We start from the raw sequence: 22,890 nt of genomic DNA on the forward strand, positions 1-22,890 counted from the left end.
GGGAGGCGGGAGCGGGAGAAGCGGCCGCGCGGAGCACCATGGGAGGAGCCGCTGGGCGCCAACTTCAAATAGAGGACCTAGAAGGGCCGCGGCGGACGTGAGGGCGGGTGGCGCTGTGACGTCACGCGCGGCCTGAGCCGAGGGTGCAGAGCACTTGCACGTTGCAAGCGCGGGCAATGGGATTGGTTCCGCGGTGTGGCGCCCTCTTGAGGTGACGTTGGCCCTGTTGCCACCTGCCAAGAAAGGAAAATCTCTGTCAACGGGCGGGGGTGTCACGGGCGTCGTGTTGGTATAATCAGGAGCAAATTGGTGCAAACGTGTCCAAAACCAAAACAGGCGAGCTTGGATATGTAAGTTAACTGCAGCTTGTCAGAGGCAGTTTGTGATTGCACACCTTTGCCTCAAAATAGAGATGCCACTTATTTTTATATTAGAATTAAACCTTTAACAATCCCTTAGTAGGCAGAAATTCAACAGGCAAAGCTGCCACCTGTCAGTGTACAGTGGTATCTCGGATTAAGTACTTAATGTATATCTGTGGTGAGAAATACTGCTGTCCTTTTTAATTTGATGCACAGCCATTAAAGCCCTGATACCCAAAAGAGCGGGGTGGTAGTGGGATCTACAGTCTTTTAAATCTTTTAAAATTTTAAAGATTTACAATCTTTAAAAGTCATGGGGATGTTTGCTTTTCAAATCTCATTTGTCTTACTTGAAAGACACAGTAATCAGGTAAATTGACCCTAACTAGGGAAAGGATCACAACAGGTGGGTTGATGTCCTTTCAAAGTCCATACAGTATTTGTTACCGTACCTGGAATGTACCGTACATGGAATGTAGGTAAGCTAACTGCAACCCATCCCAGTTCTTAGTGAAGGATTCCCACCCCTCTTGAAATATCTAAGAGGAGAGCAGTTTGTAGTTGAAAGTGATTACCAGAAATTCAGCAGAAAACGTATTAAAGAGATTTGCTAGTGTCCCATTCCACATTCAGGCAGTTTAGATTTTACTTTAAAATGGTGCTTGGTTTCTAAAATGGGAAGTAGCTCTATCTAGAACCCCCTTACCTGTCCTTATGGAGCCAGTGGATTAGTTATTCAGGGTATTCCTTGCTGCATATGTAACATGAATGTAGTGACTATATGTTTGGTGGTTGTTTTTAAATACATTTCTTCTACTTTAATAGTATTTATATACCTCCCCTCACCACAAAATATCCTCTATATATCTCTAATCCCTATTCTTTAATTAATCCTAGTTCTTTAATTGGAGCTGTGGTAATTTTGTGGCCTTGCAGCAGAAGATGCCATCTTGAAGGGAAACAGCGTTTTCTACAATAGAACAGTTCTCTCCTAGAAGAAATCAACTTTTTTTTTTAATTAGTTACATTTATATACCCCCTTTATCTTCCAAGAATCTGAAGGTGGTGTTCCAAGAATCTGAAGGTGGTACTCTTCTCCATTTCATCCTCCGAAAAACCCTGTGAGGTAGGTTAGGCTGAGAGGCAGTGACTGGCCCAAGGTCACCAGTGAGCTTCATGGCTTTCACTATGCATCTGTCACTGTCTTCCTCTCTTGGCAAAAAGAGGATGACTATGTCTGGGTCCAACCCTTTATCTCCAGTTCCAGGACAACCATCAGGGTCCCAACATCACTGATACCTGCCCTGAGTTCCCCTTTATTTTTTGTGGGTCAACACAACACCCCTGACAAAGTGCTGTTACAAGGTATTGAAGGAAATTAACATGGTAGCTAGTCCCTGCCATCCAGCATTGCTGAAAGCATCACTGTTGCTGCTGCCAACCATTACTGACAGGTATGCCTGCTAGGGCATATTGACGGGGGGTAGGGCGGGCACTAGAATGAAGAATACATAGGACCACCCCTACCTGGGGCTGGCCCTCTCCAGTTTCCTCTCAAATGACAGCTTCAGGAAAATCTCCCCACTTCCATCTGCTTACACCAGCTAAAAACAGCTAGGGAAAGATTTAATGCTGAGCATAGGCAGTGATCCTCCATAAACCTGCTGGCCAAGAAATCCCCAAACATCTATTTCTGGATTTGCTGGATGGCCATTTTACTCTTGGTGGACCTCATGGGAAGCATGACTCCATTCTTCCCACTAGAAAACCAGACAGCAGCAATGATAGATGTTGGAAATCGTTTGCCTTGTATGAATTGTCTCAGGCTTTGCAGGTGCCTGTGGGTACTTTAACAATCCCGTAGTTAACAGGGTAGCAATGTTAACAGAATGTGTGCTCTTTCTCTCTCTCTCGAAAGGTATTTTATTCTTTCTATGGGAGAGGCAGGTACAAGTACAGCTGAACTTATGTAGCTTACACTGATTTCTCCTACATCACAACTTGTATGTGGGCAGTGGATAAATAAATGGAGAGCAGAGAAAACCCACTGCAAAAATATCTTTTTAAGCCTTCCATTTTGCTTACTGGGCTCTGGGAATGTTACATGAGGGCCCTGGGCCTTGCACATCCTTCCCAGAGGGCAGTAAGAGAGGCCAAGGGCAAGGCTGCTGTAGACAGGGATGGTCATGGGGAGAGCAGTTCCAGAGGTTCCTGGCTTTACACTATTTTGCATTTGCACGAGGACCCCTGAAACCAAACCCTCATATAAGCTGCCAGTTACCTCTACACAATCACAGGAACTTCCACCTGAAGTGGTATAGTCCAGACACTAGGCCTAATTCAAAAGTTATACATTTCATCTTAGTAGCAGGCTAGGGAAGCAGCTTAGGGCACTTTCAATACATTTTAGTGAAGTAACCATGTGGAAACGAAACCCAGGGACGTGCCAACGAAACAATTATGCAGGGCAAATAGCTGGGTCTTTCGCAGGAGTGAAATATTCCTCATCAGGGAGAGGGAGACTGTGGCCTCCAGGTGTTGTTAGATGGCTAAATGCCCTCTGTCCCAGTCAGTATGGCCAATGGTCAAAAACTATGATAGTCTAGCAACCTCTGGAAGTACAGGGGTTCCCCATCTCTATGCTAAAGGGATCCATTCAAGCTGAGGATCTCAAGACACATCATTTTGATGTCACAAGCCAAGGAAGAATTAATTTAGGAACAACCTTGGTTTTAATTTACTTTACATCCATATATCCTGGGGCTTTCCTCAATAAAGAGCTCATTTTGCCCAGTGACTCTAGGTTAATGTAAGTCGGACATGTTTATGCTAGTTTCTGGGTGTAGGAGCTTTTTGGAGTCACAAGTGGTACAGGGAAATTCATGGGCACATGCATATTTTTATAAGCGCATTTACCTAACCTGTATTTATCCACTTTCAAAATGTATTTTCTGTTCTTACCTAACAGCCTATATGCAGCTCTCATTCAGGCATTGATTCAAAAACACTGCATCAAGTGCTCCCAGACAACTGGAGGAATGTTCTTATTTTCTTACGGGCAAACTAGATGAGATTCTATCTACACAGTTTACAATTGTGTTACCTTTTTTTTTTTTTTAAGTAAATGGTAGACATAAGTCCCCTGACTTTAGCCCTTTGCCCTCCCCCTATATTTCTGATCCATACTCGGGGGGGGGCACATACCTGCATTTAATTGTAAAAAAATGTGAATTATGTTGCATCTTGTTCAGCACCTTTGCTTCTTTTCAGATTGCAGACACATTGAGCTAATGTTTTCAGGAAACATCCCCAAAGAATTCTCAGCCTAGGTTATCTCAAGAATCACCTTTCTTCATACGAAACCTGTCTTAACATCTTCTGAGGCCCTGCTCTAAGGACCCTCACCACCACAGGGCCTTTTCAGATCTGGAATAACATGCCAAGGGGGTTCACCTGCCCCTTTTGTTGTTTGCTTTCAGATAGGCAGGAACTTTTTCAGATTACTCTCCTTGAATTTCATCTTCCTGTTAACTTTTTAGTGTTTTGCACTACAATCCTATACCTACCTAAATGAGTGTAAGCTGTCTTGAACTCAGAGGGGCTTACTTTTGACTAGAAAGATGTAGGTTTGTACTGTTAATATCTTTAAGATTGTTAGTTTGGCAGCTTACGTTTACTGCTGTATTGATCCCCCTCCCCAAGAAGTTGAAAGTCAAATGTGAGGCTTCAACTGTGTCAGTTTTATTTCTGGTGTACAAGTTATTCTCTTTAACTGATATCCAAACACATAAACATAGTACCGAAGAAATATTTTCATGTTCCTTAGCTGTCCAGTTTGTTAAAAGTTTAGAAATACGTTGTCAGAACATGACAGTTTTCAGAGATCCAGAGGGCTCCAATAGGAGAAGAGACTTCCTTATTCACTTTAATGCTAGTGTGAATTTGCTGTATTGATTTCTCTCTCTCTCTCTCTCTCTCTCTCTCTCTCTCTCAATCATATTCAGAGAACCTTATTTAACAAGGCAGGGTATGAATATTGAACATCGATGAATAATGGTTTCCATTTCTATTTTCTGTACTGCAGGAAGGACAAGGATGACTTGTTGCCTGTGGTCTTCAGCATTCCCCTTTCACTTCTGGAAAGAAGCTCAGTCCATCTTCCTTTTTATTTCACCACCTGTAAAACCACTGAAAAACTTCAATGCTGTACTTTGTTGACTTGAGTTACCTAAGGTGTTTTTGACCACTTGAGGTTTCACAACACCTCGCTCCTTCCCAGTTTGGTTAGGGAAACTCCACAGCAGCAGTCACAAAATGATGTACACCCAACTCACTTGCTCAAACTTCTTTTTATTTCAGGCTTAAAGTCAAAATTAGCCAAACTTCTTGATAATTACATTATATATATTTATATATCTATGTAGATATACAGATAAAATTATAGAGATTTTATAGAAAAGACTTTTTGCTTTTGTCTGCAACCTCCCCCCCCAAAAAATGTGTAAATAAAAATAATAAAATAGCCAAAGAAGTGGCAGCGTTTGTCTATCCATGTTGCTTCCATCTGCCACAGCACCACTGTTAAAAACAATCTGTCCTTTCTTCCTCCTCCACTGGGAGGTGGGAAACTCCCTCCTGTAATCATTGTGCATTTTCTTTCCCCCCCACCTCTCAGAACCGAGAGAAGAGTTTGCAGCTCCTCAGTAGCAGAATATACCTGGTCCCAATTTCCTGCAGTATTCACAGCCCCAAAGGGTGGAGGACATGGGCAAGCTAAGAACAAGTTGAACACTAAGTGAGACTTCAAGAACACACAAAAATTCTTCCAAGTTTGTCTCAAATGGGAGATGGCTTTAGCAACTGAGACTTTCTGCCATGGCCATAATGCTCAGCTGTTGTTTTTCTCCAAAATGTGGCATATTGATCCTGGCGAATGGCAGAGAGCCATACTCAATCCCTCAGCCCTGTGGGCTCCTGTAGGAAAAAAACAAGCGAATCTCTCAGTGTCTTGTACTCATGTTAGTTCCATGAGTGAAGCAGCCACTGGGGCTAGGAAAAGGCATCCTCCACATAAGACAGCGTGTGGGTGATGCTAATACTGCAGTGTGTGCATGCGCTTAGGGGCAAAGAGCTGACCAGTCTATGGCACACTAGTCTGACCCCAGTCTGTGTGACTTGGTTGAAGTTCTGTGGCATGCAAAGTCTGGGTCCCAAAAGGATCTGGCTGGTCAGTTTGTGTGGCACCCTTCAGAACGCAGTGCTGGCCATGCTCCCCGGGGCAAAGATTCGGGGCAAACTGTCAAGAGACTCTTCAAGACGTCGATGAGCAGATTTCCCATCTTCTCCTGCAAGCAGATAAAGCAATCAGCTGTTATTTAGGATATGGTTTGCCCCAGCCTTCCACATGTCTACAAAGTCAGACCATAAAATTTCCCTGTAATCTTCCTTGGCAACACACTGGCCTGAAAATGGGTGATTCCCTCCCCCACCCAATTTCATAAAACTTCATTGCTTGGCTGCCTAAGGGTGATCCAACCAGCTGTGTGGCTACACTTATAAGACTACACTTCCAAAATTAATGTATGGTCAATATTGTTTGCTGATGAAGGTCCATTCTTATTTTCTTGAATGTGAACCCAATTCCCCAACCAAACAATGAAGACTGATGAGGCTATATGATTACTGACAAGAATTTACCCTTGTAGGAATGGTCAGTTGATACATCTGAAGAGCTCATTTAGTACCTTTTGAACACCGTTGGTTTCCAGGTGCCCTTTTCTGTCCTGAGTCAGAGTCATTTAACAATTGTTGTCCTGCTTCCTCTGCATGTTCAAATTGGCGCATGACTGCACTATTGTATTTGAATTTGCCCTTCATTTTGTACCTGTGCTGATCTTTGCTTGTTTGCAGTACTTTAGAACTTGTAAATACCGTATTTTTCGTCCTATAGGGCACACCGGCCCATAGGACGCACCTCGGTTTTTTTTGGGGGGGGGAATGAATAAAAAAAATTTATCCCCCCCCAGCCGCGGCTGCCGCCCCAAGCCTTGCGCACACCTGCCCGAAGCACGGGGCACCCTCCGGAGGGCTCCGCATGCTTCGGGCTGCAGGCTGCTGCCCCAAGTCTTGCGCCCCCGGCGGAACCTCCCGCCAGGCGCGCAAGGCTTGCGAACACTCACCCGAAGCACGGGGAGCCCTCCAGAGGGCTCCCCATGCTTCAGGCGACAGGCTGCCGCCCCAAGCCTCGTGCGCCCGTCGGGACCTCCCGCCGGGCGCGCAAGGCTTGCGGACACTCACCCAAAGCACGGGGAGCCTTCCGGAGGGCTCCCCATGCTTCGGGCGACAGGCTGCCGCCCCAAGCCTCACGCGCTCGGCGGGACCTCCCGCCGGGCGCGCAAGGCTTGCGGACACTCGCCCAAAGCACGGGGAGCCCTCCGGAGGGCTCCGCGTGCTTCGGGCGGCAGGCTGCCGCCCCAAGGTCCCGCCGGGCGCGCAAGGCTTGCGGACACTCGCCCAAAGCACGGGGAGCCCTCCGGAGGGCTCCGCGTGCTTCGGGCGGCAGGCTGCCGCCCCAAGCCTCGCGCACTCGGCGGGACCTCCCGCCGGGCGCACAAGGCTTGAGGACACTCGCCAGGGCTGCAGGCTGCTGCCTGCAAGCCTTGTGAGCCCGTGGGAACTCCCGCCGGGCGCGCAAGGCTTGCGGATAGCTTCCTGAAGCCTGGAGAGCGAGAGGGGTCGGTGCGCACCGATGCCTCTCGCTCTCCAGGCTTCAGCGAAAGCCTGCATTCGCCCCATAGGACGCACACACATTTCCCCTTCATTTTTGGAGGGGAAAAAGTGTGTCCTATGGGGCGAAAAATACGGTAAATACCCTCTGCAACAGGCATGCTGCTTTAAGCAGAACTTGAAAGGGAACATAAGAAGAGCCTGCTAGATCAGGTCAATGACTCATCTAGCTCAGTATCTTGTTTTTACAGTGGCCAACCAGATGCCCACGAGAAGCTCCATAAGCAGGACCTGATTGCAACAGGTCCCCCCATTCAGGCACCTGGATCGACACAGTTTTTGTGGCATTGCAACTGCTGACAATCCCCTCCTGCTGCACTTTGATGGTCTGCTAGTGGGTCTGTGAAATGGGCGGTGAAACCCCCACAAAAAAACCTTTTAAATTATTAAAAACTATTGTCCAGATTTCATTCCATTTTAGAAAATTTACAGGGTGCCCTGCCAGATCCTGTGGATCTCACCCCACTCCATAACAAATACAACCAGCTCTGTGCCAGTGCTGATTCCTGGGCTCCTAGTTTCTAGTGATAACGGTTGGTGTGTGTTCAAGCTTCCCCCTGAAACTTATCTTCCCAATCTGGGGCCTGCAGTTGCAGCATATGAACAGTAGGGGAAGCCAAGGGTGTAGGCACAAGCTCTCAAGAGAGCTGCTGTGAAGGATGTCCTGCTCAGTGAAGGGTGTGCTTGGCCTTGTAACTGGCTAATGCAGGGATGGGGGCAAGAGGCCTTTTCACCCACCAGCAGAAAACTCCAGGGTGCAATTCAAAGAAATATGCCCTACAACAAGAATGTTGTCATTCCTGACAACATAGACACCAACAGGCCATCACCCTAACCTTATAGTTATACCCCTTTCAGCTCTCAGAAGTTAGTCGCCCATCAGTAATGGAATGCAGGAGGAGCCTAAATAGTGCACCTTTGAGAAGCCCTTCATCTTCCAGGTGTTTCGAGCTTCCTAAAAACAAGACACCTTTAGCTGGGAAGGCAGGTTTCATTTGGAATAGATGAACTACATGCTTCTTGTTAGTGCCAAGCCCCTGATCTAAAAGGCCTGTCTGGGTAGGAAAGTGGAATTTGCTTTGCATGCAGAAGATCCCAGGGGTGAGTGCTTGGCATCTCTAGTGGAAAGATCAACAAGTAGGTGATGGGAAAACCACAGCCAGATACGGGAGAGCCACTGCGGCTTCAGAATAGCCAATACTGGGGCAAGATGGACAAGCAGTCTGACCTGGCAAAAGGCAACTTCCTATGTAATCTGGATCATAGCCCCTCAACAGGTGTGCCATTCCCTTTGCAACAGTGACAAAGACACAGCCAGAAGACAAGCACACTAGGAGGAGTGAGCTGAGACGAAAGACCTGACAAGATAAAGACCAACAGGGTCCAGGACAAGAGACACCAATAAAGCATGCAGCACAGGGGGAAGGGGGAAGAATGGACTGGCCAACACATCCCGACCTGTGCAGCTGCTGTCATGACCCGGAAGTCTAGTTAGCCAATCAGATGGTTCTCTCAGTGCCATCTAACAAAATGATAAACAACAACTGCTTAGTGCTTTCCACTCTCAATGTTCCATATCAACTCTCACTAAGTGAGCAGCAATATAGGGCCAAGAGGGTCCTCTGTCCTATGCTGTGAACACTAGCAAGGAATAGGTATGGGATATTTAAGAGCATAAATCTATGGCCAAACAGGCTAGGAGTTCTGCCTAGCCATCTAGTATAGAGTGAGCACCACATGGAGCCAGACCCCACCCCTCAACAAGCCACAAGGCAGGAGTGGACAACCGGCAGGGTGGGCTGCCTATAGCCTTTAGCCTGGTTTCCAAAGCCCTCTGCAACCTACTGGTTTAAATTTTTGAAGGAGTGATCTGTCTCTCTCTGAATGGCCTGTTGAGTAGCAAGAGGGGGGGAGGGAGAAAGAATGAAAAAGGTAGCCCCACCCACCTCAGGCTCTGGCCGTGCACACTGCTGACTTTAGCCCCAATGGATTCCCCTGAGAGAATGTCCCCCTTGATGGTTGTCAACCACTGTCATAAAGGGAGCCGCCTGCCCAGGTGAGATGGGAGAAAACTATGTCTGAAAACAAGGGAAGGGAAGGCACTCACCACACAGCATTAGGCTCTGTTTGGCTGCCTCTCGTACGGCCTCTTTGTCCGTTTGGCACAAGTACACCAGCTGCTCAATACTCTCCTTGGCCTATTGGAGGGAAATGTAAAAGAAGCTGATGTTATCAAGTTTTAGCTCCTTCTCTAAATGGAACCCCAAAACCCAAAGCTACAAATAAGATTGGAGGACCAATACACAAATACTGGATATTGAAGCCCACTGCAGCCCAGACAGTTGCTCAACCAAACCTTGTGGTGTGCAATCACCAAGAAGGCTTCCCTCCCTTCCATACAACAAAGTCTTGTTTTAAATGATCAGGTACAGAGGGTGAGATACATCCAGAAAACTCCTGAATGTCAGTTAGTAAATATATTAAAAGCAGACCTTTGAGAAAAGCTTCCATCTAGCCCTCACCTTAAGGCAGCCCAGAGCTGCGCAGGCTGCTATCCGTGTTTGCACCTCTTCATCCTCCAGCTGCTCAAGGTAACAGACCAGGGCCTGGGAAAGACACATCAGTCAGCCTGCTTGTGCCCCCTTTCTGTACACCACACATCTTTTGTTTCTTGAGACAGATGGGTGGCAACAAACAAAACACCCAACTAAGAAATCAGCAACCAATGACTAATAAGGCACTCTCAGCTACTTCATGAAACTGCAACTCCCAGAATTATTCAGGAGGAATCAAGAAAGTTTAATTGCTTCCAACATGCTTTAGCAATCTGTAGTGTACGCGGGTGGCGCTGCGGGTTAAACCACAGAGCCTAGGACTTGCCAATCAGAAGGTCGGCGGGTCGAATCCCCGCGATGGGGTGAGCTCCCGTTGCTCAGTTCCTGCTCCTGCCAACCTAGCAGTTCAAAAGCACGTCAAAGTGCAAGTAGATAAATAGGTACTGCTCCAGCGGGAAGGTAAACGGTGTTTCCGTGTACTGCTCTGGCTCGCCAGAAGCGGCTTAGTCATGCTGGCCACATGACCTGAAAGCTGTACGCCCGCTCCCTTGGCCAATAAAGCGAGATGAGCGCCGCAGCCCCAGAGTCGGTCACGACTGGACCTAATGGTCAGGGGTCCCTTTACCTTTAGTGTAGCTGCACTTGAAACCAGGCTATCTCCTGATCAGTAAATCCCCTCCTAACAATAGGACCAGCACAGTAGATATTTACCCGTTCCCGGAAGCCAGGGTTCTCTGACAGGTTGCGCAACTGTGCTGACACGGCCCCAACAACCTTGCTGTTTCCTTCGATAAGAAGCAGGCTTAAGGCTTTCAGCCCATCCTTACGAAGCCGGCTCTCAGGAACGCGCTTCAGGGCCTTCAGGACCACGTCTTGGTCATCAGAATTCAGGTTCTGTGCTAGCAGCACTATAGTGTGAAGGCAGAACCAGCTCCATGGTTAGCTACATCATTATTTATTTATGAAGTTCATTTACATACTCCTTTTCAGGAATACATCTGGGAAAGCTGAAGACCAGACACAAAGGGTTATTGTATCCACTGTTAGTGCCACTTAGACTCACTGAAATAGATAGACCTCTGGGTCTACTCTTGAGTGAAAGCTGGTTGGCTACAACCCTGAAATTTTTAAATTTAAGCAATCCAAAATTAACAAGTAAATAAATGCATAAAACAAATATATAAATCATTACAGCATTTTAAAATTACTCCCATCATGCATATACATTATAAGCCAAATTTATAATAGTCAATCTATAATTGATGGAACCTTTATTTTTTCCAGTTTTGACTAACAGTCGTTCTAACTGCAGCAATAAGATGTACAGTATCATTTCTCCATCCTCTGCTAATATTAATGATTTAACATAGCACAATATTATGGATGGTAATATACATATATCCAGTCATCTTGTACGCTGGTCATTGCTAACTTCAAGTATTCCATAATTTGCGACATTTCCAATAAATGCAAGTTGCATCTGCTTGAACTACAAGCAGGAATTACAATGCCAGCGAATGGCATTAACTCCTGAGTCACTTAAGGACAAATTTAGTAAGAATCCCTTTATGTGGCTTCTAATAGGTAGAAGGAATAGCCTCCCCTAAAAATGCCCTTGTGATGGGCAGGGTGATGATCAAACCCTTTAAGTAGCATGTGAGCCAAGAGGTATGGTCACATGTGCAAATCTTCACTTGATGTTGCTGCTATCTGGCATCACAACATGCATGTGGGAACCCTCCATGAATCTTCACAAGTCACACAACATACCTTCCTCCGCCAACTCCATGATGTAAGAGTCCAGCGTCAAGACAGGCAGAGCCTCAAAGTGGCTCCAGTATTGGAAAACAGTGATCTGCTCAGCCTGGCAGCTGCCCTGGCGCCTGGGCAGTCTGCGTTGCAGAAACTCCTCCACCAGCTTCACACACACTGTGGCAAGGGAAAAAACACTGTCAAGGTGGCTCCCAAATACTTGGTAGATGTACCAATCATATGACAAGGGTCTTGCAACTACATCCAGGCTTCTGAATGGGACTGGAGTATGGTAGGGACTTGGGAACAGTCCCCGGGAACAAGCTCTGGGGTGGCTTCACTCTTTGGATATGAATAAAGCTTTGAGGAGTTCGTTCTGAGTTACACTCATTTTGCCACCACCCTCAACAGTTCAATCAGTCAACTCCAACAAACAAATCATGGGTCAGTTATACTGTTATTTGGAGTACAATCAGTCTTTAACATATCTCGATACAAAAAATGCTGAACTAAGTCTAAGGCAAAGAACGGCTCAAAGGTTCCCTAGGAGTCACTCCTTTATGAAAGTGAATTTTAGGGCATCACAAACGACCCTTGTCCTCTAACCATACCCACCTTCCTCATAAAAGAAGCATACTGCACAAGCATAGGAATGGATATTTGGCCCAGAATTCAGCACTCGGGGAACCCCCAGATTCATTCATTTAAAAATCCCAAGCATCTGGACCCCTGACAACATGAAATATGAGCCATGCCTGCTGGAACATAAAGCTGGGAACCAAGTGGAATGAGGAATGCCTGAAAGACACAGGTGTGCTTAAGGGAAGACGTGATAGCCGTCTTCAAATATCTGAAGGGCTGTGACAGAGAAGATGGAACAGCCTTGTTTTCTGTTGCTCCAGAGAGCAGGACTAGTATTAATGGGTGGAAATTGCAAGGAAACACATTTAAGCTAAGTGCTAGGAGAAACTTCCTAAAAGTAAACATTGCAACAGTGGAACAATTTGCCTTATGAGGTGGTAAACTCGGGTTGGATTAAATAGCTTCCAAGGTACCTTCCAACTGTATGATACTATGGAATATCAAAGCTGGAGTGGGACTGAGGAGGACTTCTAGCAGTCAAGGTATCAGCCCCTTGCCCATCCCACATCACTAGCTAAAGCATAGATGTGCACAATGTGCAGGTTCATGCTTGAATTGCAAAGAATATAAAAAAGACTGCAGATCGTAAGATGAAATTGGGGGCAGTGGAGAGAGAAGTAAAGCATATAGTAAGTACTGTCCTGCGTCCAAAGTCACACCCACCTGGATCTGCCAGGCCTTGCTGGCGTTCGTTGATTCGTGCCACATACTGGGAATTGAGTGTCTGCAGGAATCTTTCTACAGGGCAGGTGTATAGATTAGGCATGACCACACAGTTGTCCCAGAAGAGCAATACTCCCTCCTTCCATGAAGAAAACTCTACCACTGAGAGGAGAAAAAGACGACATAGACAGCTTAGACCTCTGGTTATGATAATAACACCAGGAGGAACATTTCCCCCCCGAACCAGTCTTACTCTTAGAAGCTCCACAAATGTCTCTCTTTCCCTCCCCTGCAATGTATCCTATACAAATTTACATTGAAAACAGCAGTCAGCAATGCTCTAAAAGTACACTCACCATATTTATAGTCAGCTGTACCCATTCCTTTGCACGATGAGCTCAAATTGCAAAGGTCTGCAGAAAGTGGCTGTGCACAACTCTGATTGGCTAGCAGCTGTAAGGTCAACATCTCCTCCCTCCCCCATTCTCAATTTTGTTTTACAACTCTTTAAAAACTGTTCTTTTAAAGAAAGGGGTTCAGGGAATGTTACATTGAATAAATGCAGACACAATGCTTTAAAAAACTTTTTAAATATAAAAAACAAAGCATGGGAGAAAGGGCAAAACTAACAACTATTGCAGGTATAAATGTATCTTACAAAGACAAGGCAGCAGGAAGCCAACCTTACCCTATGGAAGAAAGACAAACAGCCTGGCTGCATGCTTTGTTGTATATTTGCAGACACCCTTTGTAGAAGAACAGTTGACTCCGCCTCCCTGGATTCTATTTCTCACTGTATCCTGCAAATAAGTGCCAATTCCGGTACTGGTGTAGCTAACCCCAGATTCATTCCACATCTGTCCTCTTTCTTCCTTACCTTCCTCAGCAGAGCTGGCTGTCCCTGCTCGCTCCTCTGCTAAGCGGCAGACCATCTCCAGGACTTGTGCTTCCCTCGCCAGCCTGTCTAGTGCATACATTTCCCGGCAGCGGAGGGGCCCAAAAGTGCCCAGTTTCTAGGAATCAGATACAAGTGGGAAAGATTCTTAGGGGAGGTGGTCAATCTCAGCTCATACTGTGCAGGGCATATGGGGAGCCCTTTTAAGGTAAGGCTCCAGTACAAGTAGCTACTCCCCCCTGGTTAGGTATCATGTGCAAGAACAACACAGAAGGGCAGGCCTGGCATCAAAGCTGGGACTCAACAACTTGAGTGATGTCCGACTGACAGGATGGTCAGAGAAGACGAGGAGGAGGAGGAGGAGGAGGAGGAGTTCCAAGGTAAGGGCCAAGTCTTAGGTTCCCTCTAGTGGTGGGAACCAACTCTGGATGTTGTTGGGCGCCAACTCCCATCAGCCCAAGTCAACATGGCCAATGGCCAGGAATGATGGGCATTGTAGTTCATCATCGTCATCTAGATTTCAGAGTCTTGGTTTTGAATGAGGAAGCCCTAAAAGGCCTGGGACCAGTGTTATCGAAGGACCTCCTTTGGTATCAACCTGCCTATCTACTGAGCTAATCTAACAGGGCCTTGCTCCAGGTGTTCCTGCTGGCTGGTTATCAGAGCCTTTTTCCATTGTGGAGCCCCAACCATACAATGCTTTCCCCAAGTTTTTGCCTAGCACCTATTTCTTATGTTTCTTCAAATGGCTTTGCAGGGTTTTCATTGTGGGTGGCTGTTGGGTGGTTTTTTAAAAAAAAATCTGTTCATGGTACTGCTTTTTTAAATGTGCATTTGTATTGTATTTTTATTTGGCTTTATTCCTTATTTTGTTTTTGTTTTTTTTTTAAAGCTCTTGCAAACCCTCCTGATCTTCATTTTTATGCAAGGACAATCATCTTGCACAATGAAAGACATAGCCAATTCTTCACTGAAACCTCACTGTGAACTCACCAGCAGCAAGCGATTGCAATGGTTCAGGTGTAGGACCAAGGCCCTGTCGAGGAACTCGTTGCCAGTGCTCATGGGCTCTGAGCCACCCTCTGAGCTTAAGCACCCAGCTGTGTCTTCAGTAACAGCCTCACTGGGTCCTGGTACCCTGCCCAGGGGTGCAGGCTGTGCACTGCTAGCCTTCCTGTGAAAAGAGCCAGCAGGGAAGATATTAGCAGGGATCCAGTCCTTTGCAAGCCCAACTTTCTTCACTCTGTCAACCCCTGAACATTGAAATGCATTGAAAGTATGATTCGGCTTGTCCCAGCATCCATGTAACACCAAAATGCTCCTGAACAGGTCTGAATTAGGGCTGTGATATCTACTTGATTAACTGGCAAAATCAAATATATAACAAACTTTAATCAACTGAAAAAGGTGTCTCCCCGTTAATCTGGCAGAAGATTTTTCTGAAAATGAGAACATATACTTCTTGCCTCACAAATGTTTACCCAACATGCAAATTGAATGGAGTAACACAAATCAATCCATTGATTTTAAACCCTCTTCCGTTATCATATCCTTAACTGGGTTGCGGATCTAGTTGAGTGAGCACTGCAACTTCGACTGCCAGTGTCTCAACAGAGCACTCCTGAACACTTTTATCCACTTTGTGCTCCAAGACATTTACACTCCCCTTTTTGCAATGGTCTACTTTTCTACAGAGGCTGGAAGAGAACAGATTCCTGCTGGCAATATCCAGGGCTGGCCGCTGAGTGGCACTGTTGCAGCACAGCCTGCTGGAATTCACCTGTCAGGCCAGGCTCATTTCCGGCAGCTGCATCGCCTCTGTGGGAAAAGTCCATCTGGGTCTCTTAGCGTGCCAAGCAGAGACATTAGCCTGGAGCAAACACAGAGCCCCAGCCAGACAAGGGAGCCACTAAGAATCCAAACTATCCCTGAACTGTGGGGGCCTGTTTATAAAAACCAACTATCCTGAGATGGAAAGACCTCTGAGCAACCTTCAAGTTCTGGTACAGGGAGAGGATACACAAATAAACTGGAGGAGAGTCAACAGCCGTAGGCTGTTTCATCCTAACTTGCATTGCCAATTGGTAGGCCAATGAATCAGTGTTATCTGGCCCACATTTAATCAAGGTTTTTTCCCAAAAAAGTAGTAGTAATATTCATACAAATAAAAAAAAAGAATAGGTTTGAAAAAGCTGAATATATTCCCATTTTACGTCCACATTGGACTTTCTGTACAATGCTCCTGGTTATGCCTGAATACAGAAGTTTGTTCATTATGAAGGAAAAGGCTGCAGCTCAGTTGTGGTGCACTTGAACACAGGAGGTTCCTGAAGAACTGCTGCCAATCAGCGAAGACAATACAAAGCAACTTGGAACAAGGGTCTGACTTTGTGTGAGGCACCTTCCAATGCTCCTATGAAGCTTTTACCATATTAAGGGTCACCAGTGCTATCAGAGGACTTGACCGCCCATGATGGATTTGGAGAGTGTGAGAGAAAATATACTTTTAGGCCACAGCTGGAGAAGACAAGGCCCTTTAGAGAATACAGAAGCTGGTCAACCTGATTAAAGCTACGGTAAGGCTGTTATTTAATAGCCCGAATTTGCAGTTTGTAATCTCATCAAAGATGGTTAAACAAAGGGGTGTTGTGGGAGAAACACTTTGTGTACTTTAGTGCCATAATAAACCTGTTCGTATTTTAAGGTGCCTTTGTATATTTGTTGTTTTTGCTGCTACAGAGGAAGAAGGTGACCTCCCCAGAATTCCTTGTTCCTGTAAGACAGATGCTCTTCCAGGATAACCACCTGGGACAAAATTGTAGAACCTCAGTAGTGTGAGGAAGCTCCAGGGCAGGCACATGCTAGCCAAGAATGTTAAAAGCTTGCAGGCTCCTGTTGTTCAGGAATGGGAAGCCTGTGGCCCTCCAAAGGTACTTGCATTCCAGTTTCCAAACTGCTCTGGCCAGCGCAGCCAATGGTCTGGGATGATGGCAGCTGTAGTCCAGCAGGAACTGGAAGGCCACACCTTCTTCAGTCAACACCTCATCATTTTGGGATGAGGGGTTTTCTAATTTTGCCCCTTTGCATTGCAAGCCTTCAATCACTTTTTGCTATAAAACTGAATATTACTTTGTCCCCACTTCTCATACAGATCGGAATCCCAACATGCTGGGGTTCCGCTTATGCCCACTTTAACTTTTGGCAGCCTACACTGAGTTCCCTAGTAACCTATCCCAGCCTCACTCACCCATCATCGTCTGAATCTTCTGTATCAGAAGCATTGAGGAAGCTGAAACTCTCCAGAGCATGCTCTACCGTCAGGCTGGTGCTGGAGGCCCGGCTCAGGCACACACCCTGCTTTTGCTGTGGGATGAGGGGAAAGAAAACAAGTATCACTTTGTCCACTCTGGCAGCTGTTTCCTATGTCTGCCAGCAAAACACTCTGGGCCATGAGATCAAGCTGTGATCACCTGTGCTTCTGTGGTTGCAGCCGCTGTAGCTTCGAGAAGTGAGAAACTCTGAACAATTTCTAAGGGGAAAGTTGTTGGGAGGGGACATCTTCTAATCTCATAAGTATAAAAGCATAAGAAAAATGTCAAAAGCAATATTTGGGAAATAGCTTTTATCAGAACAACCAAAATGTCACAAAACTTGTGTGCAAGCTTTTAAGTTCTCCAGAACCCTTTAACAGGCTAGATGGTAAACAAAGCTGGCTGGCCCAGGGGTGGGGGAGAAAGGGAGAAGCTTGGCTGAGAGTGAAGCCAGGGAACCTCCATCTGATCTCCACAGATGGAATGTGGAAGGAGGTGGCAGACATTCAGTCTCATTTTCCTCAGGTGCCATGCAGCTTTCAGGTTGCACTTAAGGATGCTGGGAAGAAGGAACATACCATATTTTTTTTGCTTCTATATGTAAGGCAGAATTTGGCTTCTATGTGTATCTGTTTGTGGGCTGAGTGTTGGATTCTGTTAGTCAGGATGCACCTTAGCAAGAGGATGTAAAAGGAGGGGACCCCAGATTCTAAATGTGCTTCAAAAACTGTTGTTACATTTCCGGGGGAGGGGAGAGGGTGTCTTGTTTTATTATACTGTATTATAGCTCTGCTTTATATGACATTGCATTGGATTATATTACATTGTAGTTTCTCAGTTTTCTTTTTGTTATATACACATATTGCTATTTTGTTAACTGCTTATGTGTATCTGCAACAGTAACTTCACCAGACAGGGTGGGAACACTAGAAAGGATTTACAGTGGTCAGGGAGCGAGGCTTCAGGGGTCCAACAAATTATTCTTTTGTTCTTCCCTGTGGTTGGCACAAATTATGCAAACAACAACAAGCAAATATGCACAAAGTGAGGTTTGTTTGCACAATTCACACAAGTTCCAGAATTCAGCAAAGTTTGGTTAAAACATTTTATTACAGCTCTAAATATACACAGATCCAGGGATGCTGTCCTTCCCCCAGCCATGGTCTTCTTCACCCCCTCTCACTCACCAAGAGAATCTCCTCTAGGTGCTTGAGCTCCTGTTCCAAGGTCTGTAGCTCAGGGAACTGGCCTCGGTAGTCATCTAGAGCAGAGGCCAGTGAGTTGATGGCCTCCTCCAGCCCACAGTCCACAGGCTTGGGCTTTGGTGGCTCCAAGAGTCCCACTGGCTGAAGCTCCTTTGGGACCGGCAGGCTCAATGAAAGCTTGGGCTGTTCAACCTCTTGGGCTTGGGAGGCTGTGTCCTCAGTCCCTTCTACAGTGGGAGTGGCCCCATCAGGCTCAATCTCCTGTTCTCCAGCCTCTATGATCTGAGTGTCCAGCACTGAACCTGCACTTTGGGGCAAAGAGTTCGTTTCCAGTGGAGGCAGGTCCCTGGGACTGGAGTCTCTGGGGACAGTGCACTCCTTTTCCTCTGCCAATGGCAGGTCCACACTAGCCTCGCTGATCTGACTAAGTGTCCGAGCATAGGGCACATGTCCGTTAGCCACAGCCACCTCCTCGCGAACGGCTGGTGGCTCTTTGTCCTCGGGTTGCGTAAAGGCAATTTCTATGGCAGGCGGAGTTGCCTGTACTGCAGGTTGCACAATAGGCCTGGGCAGTGTATGGCGGGCACTTCCAGACAGCTGTGGGCTAGAGGAATCATCCGAAGACTCTGAAGAGATGGACCAGGCTGCCCCATTCTCAATCTCCTCCTGCTGCCGCAACATGTTCTAGAAAGAATGCACCGTAGATGAGACACGAGGGATGCATTGAGCATAGTGCATGTGTGCAAGCATGGAAACATCTGTCACTGCCTACACCCCTGCATAACATCAGGGGTCATCATTTTGCGACTCGGCTCCCCACTGGAGAAGACAGCTTGCCCAGGATGTGTGATGCTGCATCTTTTCCAGACAAAAGCAGTCTGCTTCAAGTCTCAACAGTCTTGGAGACAAGACTCCAGGGCAGCAGCCCAGCTACTTGTGGGCAGTTAAATCAACCTCCCTTGCAAGTGGGGTTGGATCCAGAACTGGCCAGGAGGGCCATCATTCCTAGCTGTCCTGTTCTTGGTTTGCTGTGACAACTCAAGGTGCCCTCGACAAGATGGCAAGGCACCTGAGAAACATTTCAGCCCCTAACCATTCTCTAACAGGCTGCTTGGAGGGATATTGGCTTCCAGCCCTCCAGCCCAACCCTTTCTATTCAAAGCCCTTTGTGCTTCTTTACATAGCTTCCACCACTCCTCTATACATCCACCACCCATGGATAAGGGCAGGAATTGCAGCCAAGATGAGACACACGAGTGATTTGTTTGTTTGCCAGGCCCCAGCACTGAGCCACATGTCACAAATCACATGGCAAATTATATGCCAATTCTCTGCTAATCTTTGTGGCAGACAAGGAGGAAATCACTGTTTATTTCAGGTAGAACCCCAGACAAAGGAATGTTGCACAATTCCCTGAAGGTTACATTTCCTCCTTTCTTGAGATACCTGCTCCAGTTTGGAAATACCACAAATTACACAGAGGAACACGGGAAGCCACCTCATGCTGAGTCAGACCAATAGTCCATCTAGCTCAGTATTGTCTACACTTACTGATAGCATCTTGCCAGGGATAAGGGACATTCCCAGCTGTACCTGGAGCTGCAAGGAATTGAACCTGGTACATTCTCTGGGCAAAGCATCTGAATTACCACTGAGCTACAGCCCGTACACAAACACACACACACACGTCAGCTTGGGAGGCCTAGAGCAGGAAGGGGAAACCTGTCATCCTCCACATGTTCAACTCCCATCATAATTTACCATTTGCAATGCTGGCTGGGGATGATGAGAGTTGGAGTTCATCATCATCAACTGGAAGGTCAAAGGTTCCTCAAGTCCTGGCCTACAGGGAGGCAGCTCTTCCTCAGCCACCAAATCCACCAGAAGGCAGCCATATGATGAATATGGGCAGCACATAGAAGGCTGGTATATTACAGAAGGCAAACTGGTGTGAGGAAGAAATTTACTACTACAAAAAGCAGGAGACAAAAGCCTGTATGATCCGCACCCTGCCTTCAGGGGCAGCAGTAAGTAAGCACACAATCGCCACAAAACACCACAATCTGGGAAGACAGGGGAAGTCCACTGCTCGCTACTGCAAAGCGGCAGAGGGACAGGCAAGATTCTGCAGTGAATCCACTTGCCTTATTCACAGCTCTGATTCAGGCCTTGAAACAGGAACCACAGACTAGCACACGGGAGACAGAGCACAGCTACATCTACATCAGGTGACTAGGCTAAGCTAGAGGGCCAGCACTTACACAGCCCCGAGGTGCCCTTGTGCCGAGCTGCACTGAGGAGACGTCGCTGCATGAGCAGCTCCGCGGCAGCCTCTCTAGGAAAGTCTCCCGGAAGATGTCCAACAAGGCCCACCTGTGCTTGTGGGGAGCCTCCCGTGGCAGGCTCTTGAGCGGAGAAAGAGGCAACGGTCAGCACCAAGGGCTTAGCTCCATTACAACATGAGACTCACTTGCCTTACAGACAATCTGCTGGTGCTTCTCCCTGGCAATCAGGACCACTCTGCTTTCCATAACTGATCAATCTGCCAGTGTGGGGGTACTAGAGTCTCAGACTGGGGCCTGAAAGACCTGGGTTCCAATCCCCGCTCAGCCATGATGCTCGCTGGGTGACCTTGGGCAGATCACTGCCTCTCAGCCTAATCTGCCTCACAGGGTTCTTGTGGGGATTAAATGAGGAGGGAGAGAATGATGCACATCACCTTGAGCTCCTTGGAGGAAATGCTGGGATATAAATGCATTTTTTTAAAAAAATAATAATCTGACATTTCTCCTATCAACCAGATGTTGTCCTCTCCTTTCCTGTACTAATTTCCTCAACTTCTTCAGCTCAAGACAGAGGCCTGGTTCAGATGCAAAAGTCTTGACTTGACAAACTAAGGTTTCTTGTACTGAGAGAACAAGTGTTGACCCCTCCACTTCTCCCACATGCCTTAATGCAATACGTTCAAAGTAGGACTTGCTCTGAAGATCTCTCCATCTCATATAGCATTGTGGCTAAAAGTCTGAGCTGCGATCCAGGAGGCTGCTGATTTTTAGCCACATCTCAGCCACAAACTTAGTTGGTGGGACTTAGGAAAGCTACAGTTCTCCCAACCAGGACCAGGAGTGTGGGTTTTGATTCCCTTCCAGGTTTTTTCCTTTGCACTCACATAAAAAGCCTGTTCACGCATAGATGGTGTATCAGGTGGGCTCTGGTTGTACGTGGAAAATCTCTTGTTGACTGTAGATGTCTTTGTCACAGTGCTAGCAGATGATGGTTGGTCCTCTTTGTCAAAGGGGCTGGTGAAAAGAAAGCAGAGTGCTCAGAGAGAAAAGTGAACCACCCCTCCTGTACACTGATGTAAGAAGAGAAAGGGAGGGTCACACATTATTAAATCCTCTTGGGGAGTCACCATCCAGAGCAGCCTTCCAGAAGTTTTGGACCACAGATCGCATTGGTCCCAGTCAGCACGCTATACTTGCCATGGGCTGTTGGGAGTTGTAGTTCAAAACACCTGGAGGGCACTAAGCTGGGGAAGGAGGATCTATCGTACCATGGTCCCAGTTCCCTCACTTATCAGGCCCCTTCCCTTCAGCTTCTGTAAGATCACAACCTTCCTCACCCAAGAGCATTTCTAACACAGCTCCACAACAGAGAAACTCAACAAGCCTCAAGAGAATAACTCACTTCCAATTAACCTCCAGGCTCAGCTTGATGGTGCCCAGGTCATTGATATCTACTGCCACGACCTGGGGCAGTGCTGCAAACAGGTCCTTGGTTTCACAAGAGACGTTCCCCACCACCACATGACTGGCCAAGCTCTTCAGCTCTGTTACCTGGGAGGAGAAGGAAGAGTGGAGGCCCAGTAAGCCTAGGAAATGAATTGTCTTTCCTGTGACATGGGCCAGCTGCCCAGAGTGGCACCAGATACCTTGATGGACAGGAACTCTGTAATGAGGGGCAGGAAGATCATCTCCTCACTGTCCCACACTTGCTTGCTGTTTGCCTCAATGCGGCCCCGCAGCTTCCACCGCTGGCGCCCGTATCTCATGAAGATCTGCCACAAGGAATAAGAGAGTTCAGATCAACTGGATAGACGTGAAACAAGGTGTGCATCCTATCAGAGCTGGACAAGGGCTAATGCAATCAGTGCTGGGGAACCAGATTCCCCTTCAACAAGCTGTTCGGTCAACTCCAGTTCATCTAGTTTCCAGGACCCAAGCCCCTCCCTCTCCACATGTTCTGAGCCCATCTCTAAGTCACAAACCTCATATTGGTCTCCGGCACAGAGCCTAGCAAAGCCAGCCAATCCTGCAAGAGGGGAAAAAATGTCAGTGCCTCTGTCATGACCCCACAATTTTGCTGATCCACTTAAATGACAAGAGGTGTGGGATAGGGTGCAGATACATGTTTAGGAGGTAAACTTGCAGCTGGAATTTCATATATGGGATCTGGAGTAAAACATCCGCTTTCAAGAAAAAGGGTTAACCCTCCCACCCACTTAGGGTTATGCCCTCCCAAAGCTGCTTTTCAAGTTACAAAATGGCCACCAGACATCCCTTTGTATATGACATATTGTTTGCTCTTCTGTACCTTTCATCTTGATGTGGAACTCTCCCAACTGACTCTCTAGTTCACTCTCCAACAGACACATATTCTGGAAGGGGGAGAAACCAAAAAACTGTCCATTAATGCCGCCAACACAAAGCCTGGTCCCCA

At 46.9% G+C, this 22,890-nt stretch overlaps 1 protein-coding gene and 1 long non-coding RNA gene across 12 annotated transcripts in view; one reads left to right on the forward strand and one right to left on the reverse strand.

Annotated features, from left to right (window-relative positions):
• Positions 1-61: 61 nt before the first annotated feature.
• LOC128419284 (uncharacterized) lies at positions 62-4,908 on the forward strand. 2 transcript variants are annotated; one of them, XR_008331824.1, is made up of 3 exons: positions 62-350; positions 1,624-1,816; positions 4,447-4,908. It is a non-coding gene; the product is annotated as an uncharacterized LOC128419284 (long non-coding RNA). The 2 variants fall into 2 exon arrangements; XR_008331823.1 differs by lacking the exon at positions 1,624-1,816.
• RIPOR1 (RHO family interacting cell polarization regulator 1) overlaps positions 4,693-22,890 on the reverse strand; it is a 96,572-nt gene continuing 78,374 nt past the window's right edge. For 9 of the 10 annotated variants that reach the window (XM_053399762.1, XM_053399757.1, XM_053399760.1 and 6 more), the window contains 15 exons: positions 22,765-22,828; positions 22,439-22,482; positions 22,103-22,228; positions 21,859-22,007; positions 21,341-21,470; positions 18,154-18,855; positions 16,903-17,018; positions 14,649-14,829; positions 13,638-13,773; positions 12,761-12,922; positions 11,474-11,632; positions 10,415-10,611; positions 9,671-9,754; positions 9,256-9,346; positions 4,693-5,707 (listed from right to left, as the gene is read on the reverse strand). In XM_053399762.1, coding sequence (XP_053255737.1) covers positions 5,610-5,707; positions 9,256-9,346; positions 9,671-9,754; positions 10,415-10,611; positions 11,474-11,632; positions 12,761-12,922; positions 13,638-13,773; positions 14,649-14,829; positions 16,903-17,018; positions 18,154-18,855; positions 21,341-21,470; positions 21,859-22,007; positions 22,103-22,228; positions 22,439-22,482; positions 22,765-22,828 — 2,439 coding nt within the window. In that variant the 3' untranslated portion in view covers positions 4,693-5,609. Of the gene's footprint in view, positions 5,708-8,606; positions 8,671-9,255; positions 9,347-9,670; positions 9,755-10,414; positions 10,612-11,473; positions 11,633-12,760; positions 12,923-13,637; positions 13,774-14,648; positions 14,830-16,902; positions 17,019-18,153; positions 18,856-21,340; positions 21,471-21,858; positions 22,008-22,102; positions 22,229-22,438; positions 22,483-22,764; positions 22,829-22,890 lie in introns of all 10 variants that reach the window. The other variant, XM_053399758.1, reaches the window with a different exon arrangement.

The sequence above is a fragment of the Podarcis raffonei genome, chromosome 8 (genome assembly GCF_027172205.1).
Source record: "Podarcis raffonei isolate rPodRaf1 chromosome 8, rPodRaf1.pri, whole genome shotgun sequence".
Lineage (NCBI taxonomy): Eukaryota > Metazoa > Chordata > Lepidosauria > Squamata > Lacertidae > Podarcis > Podarcis raffonei.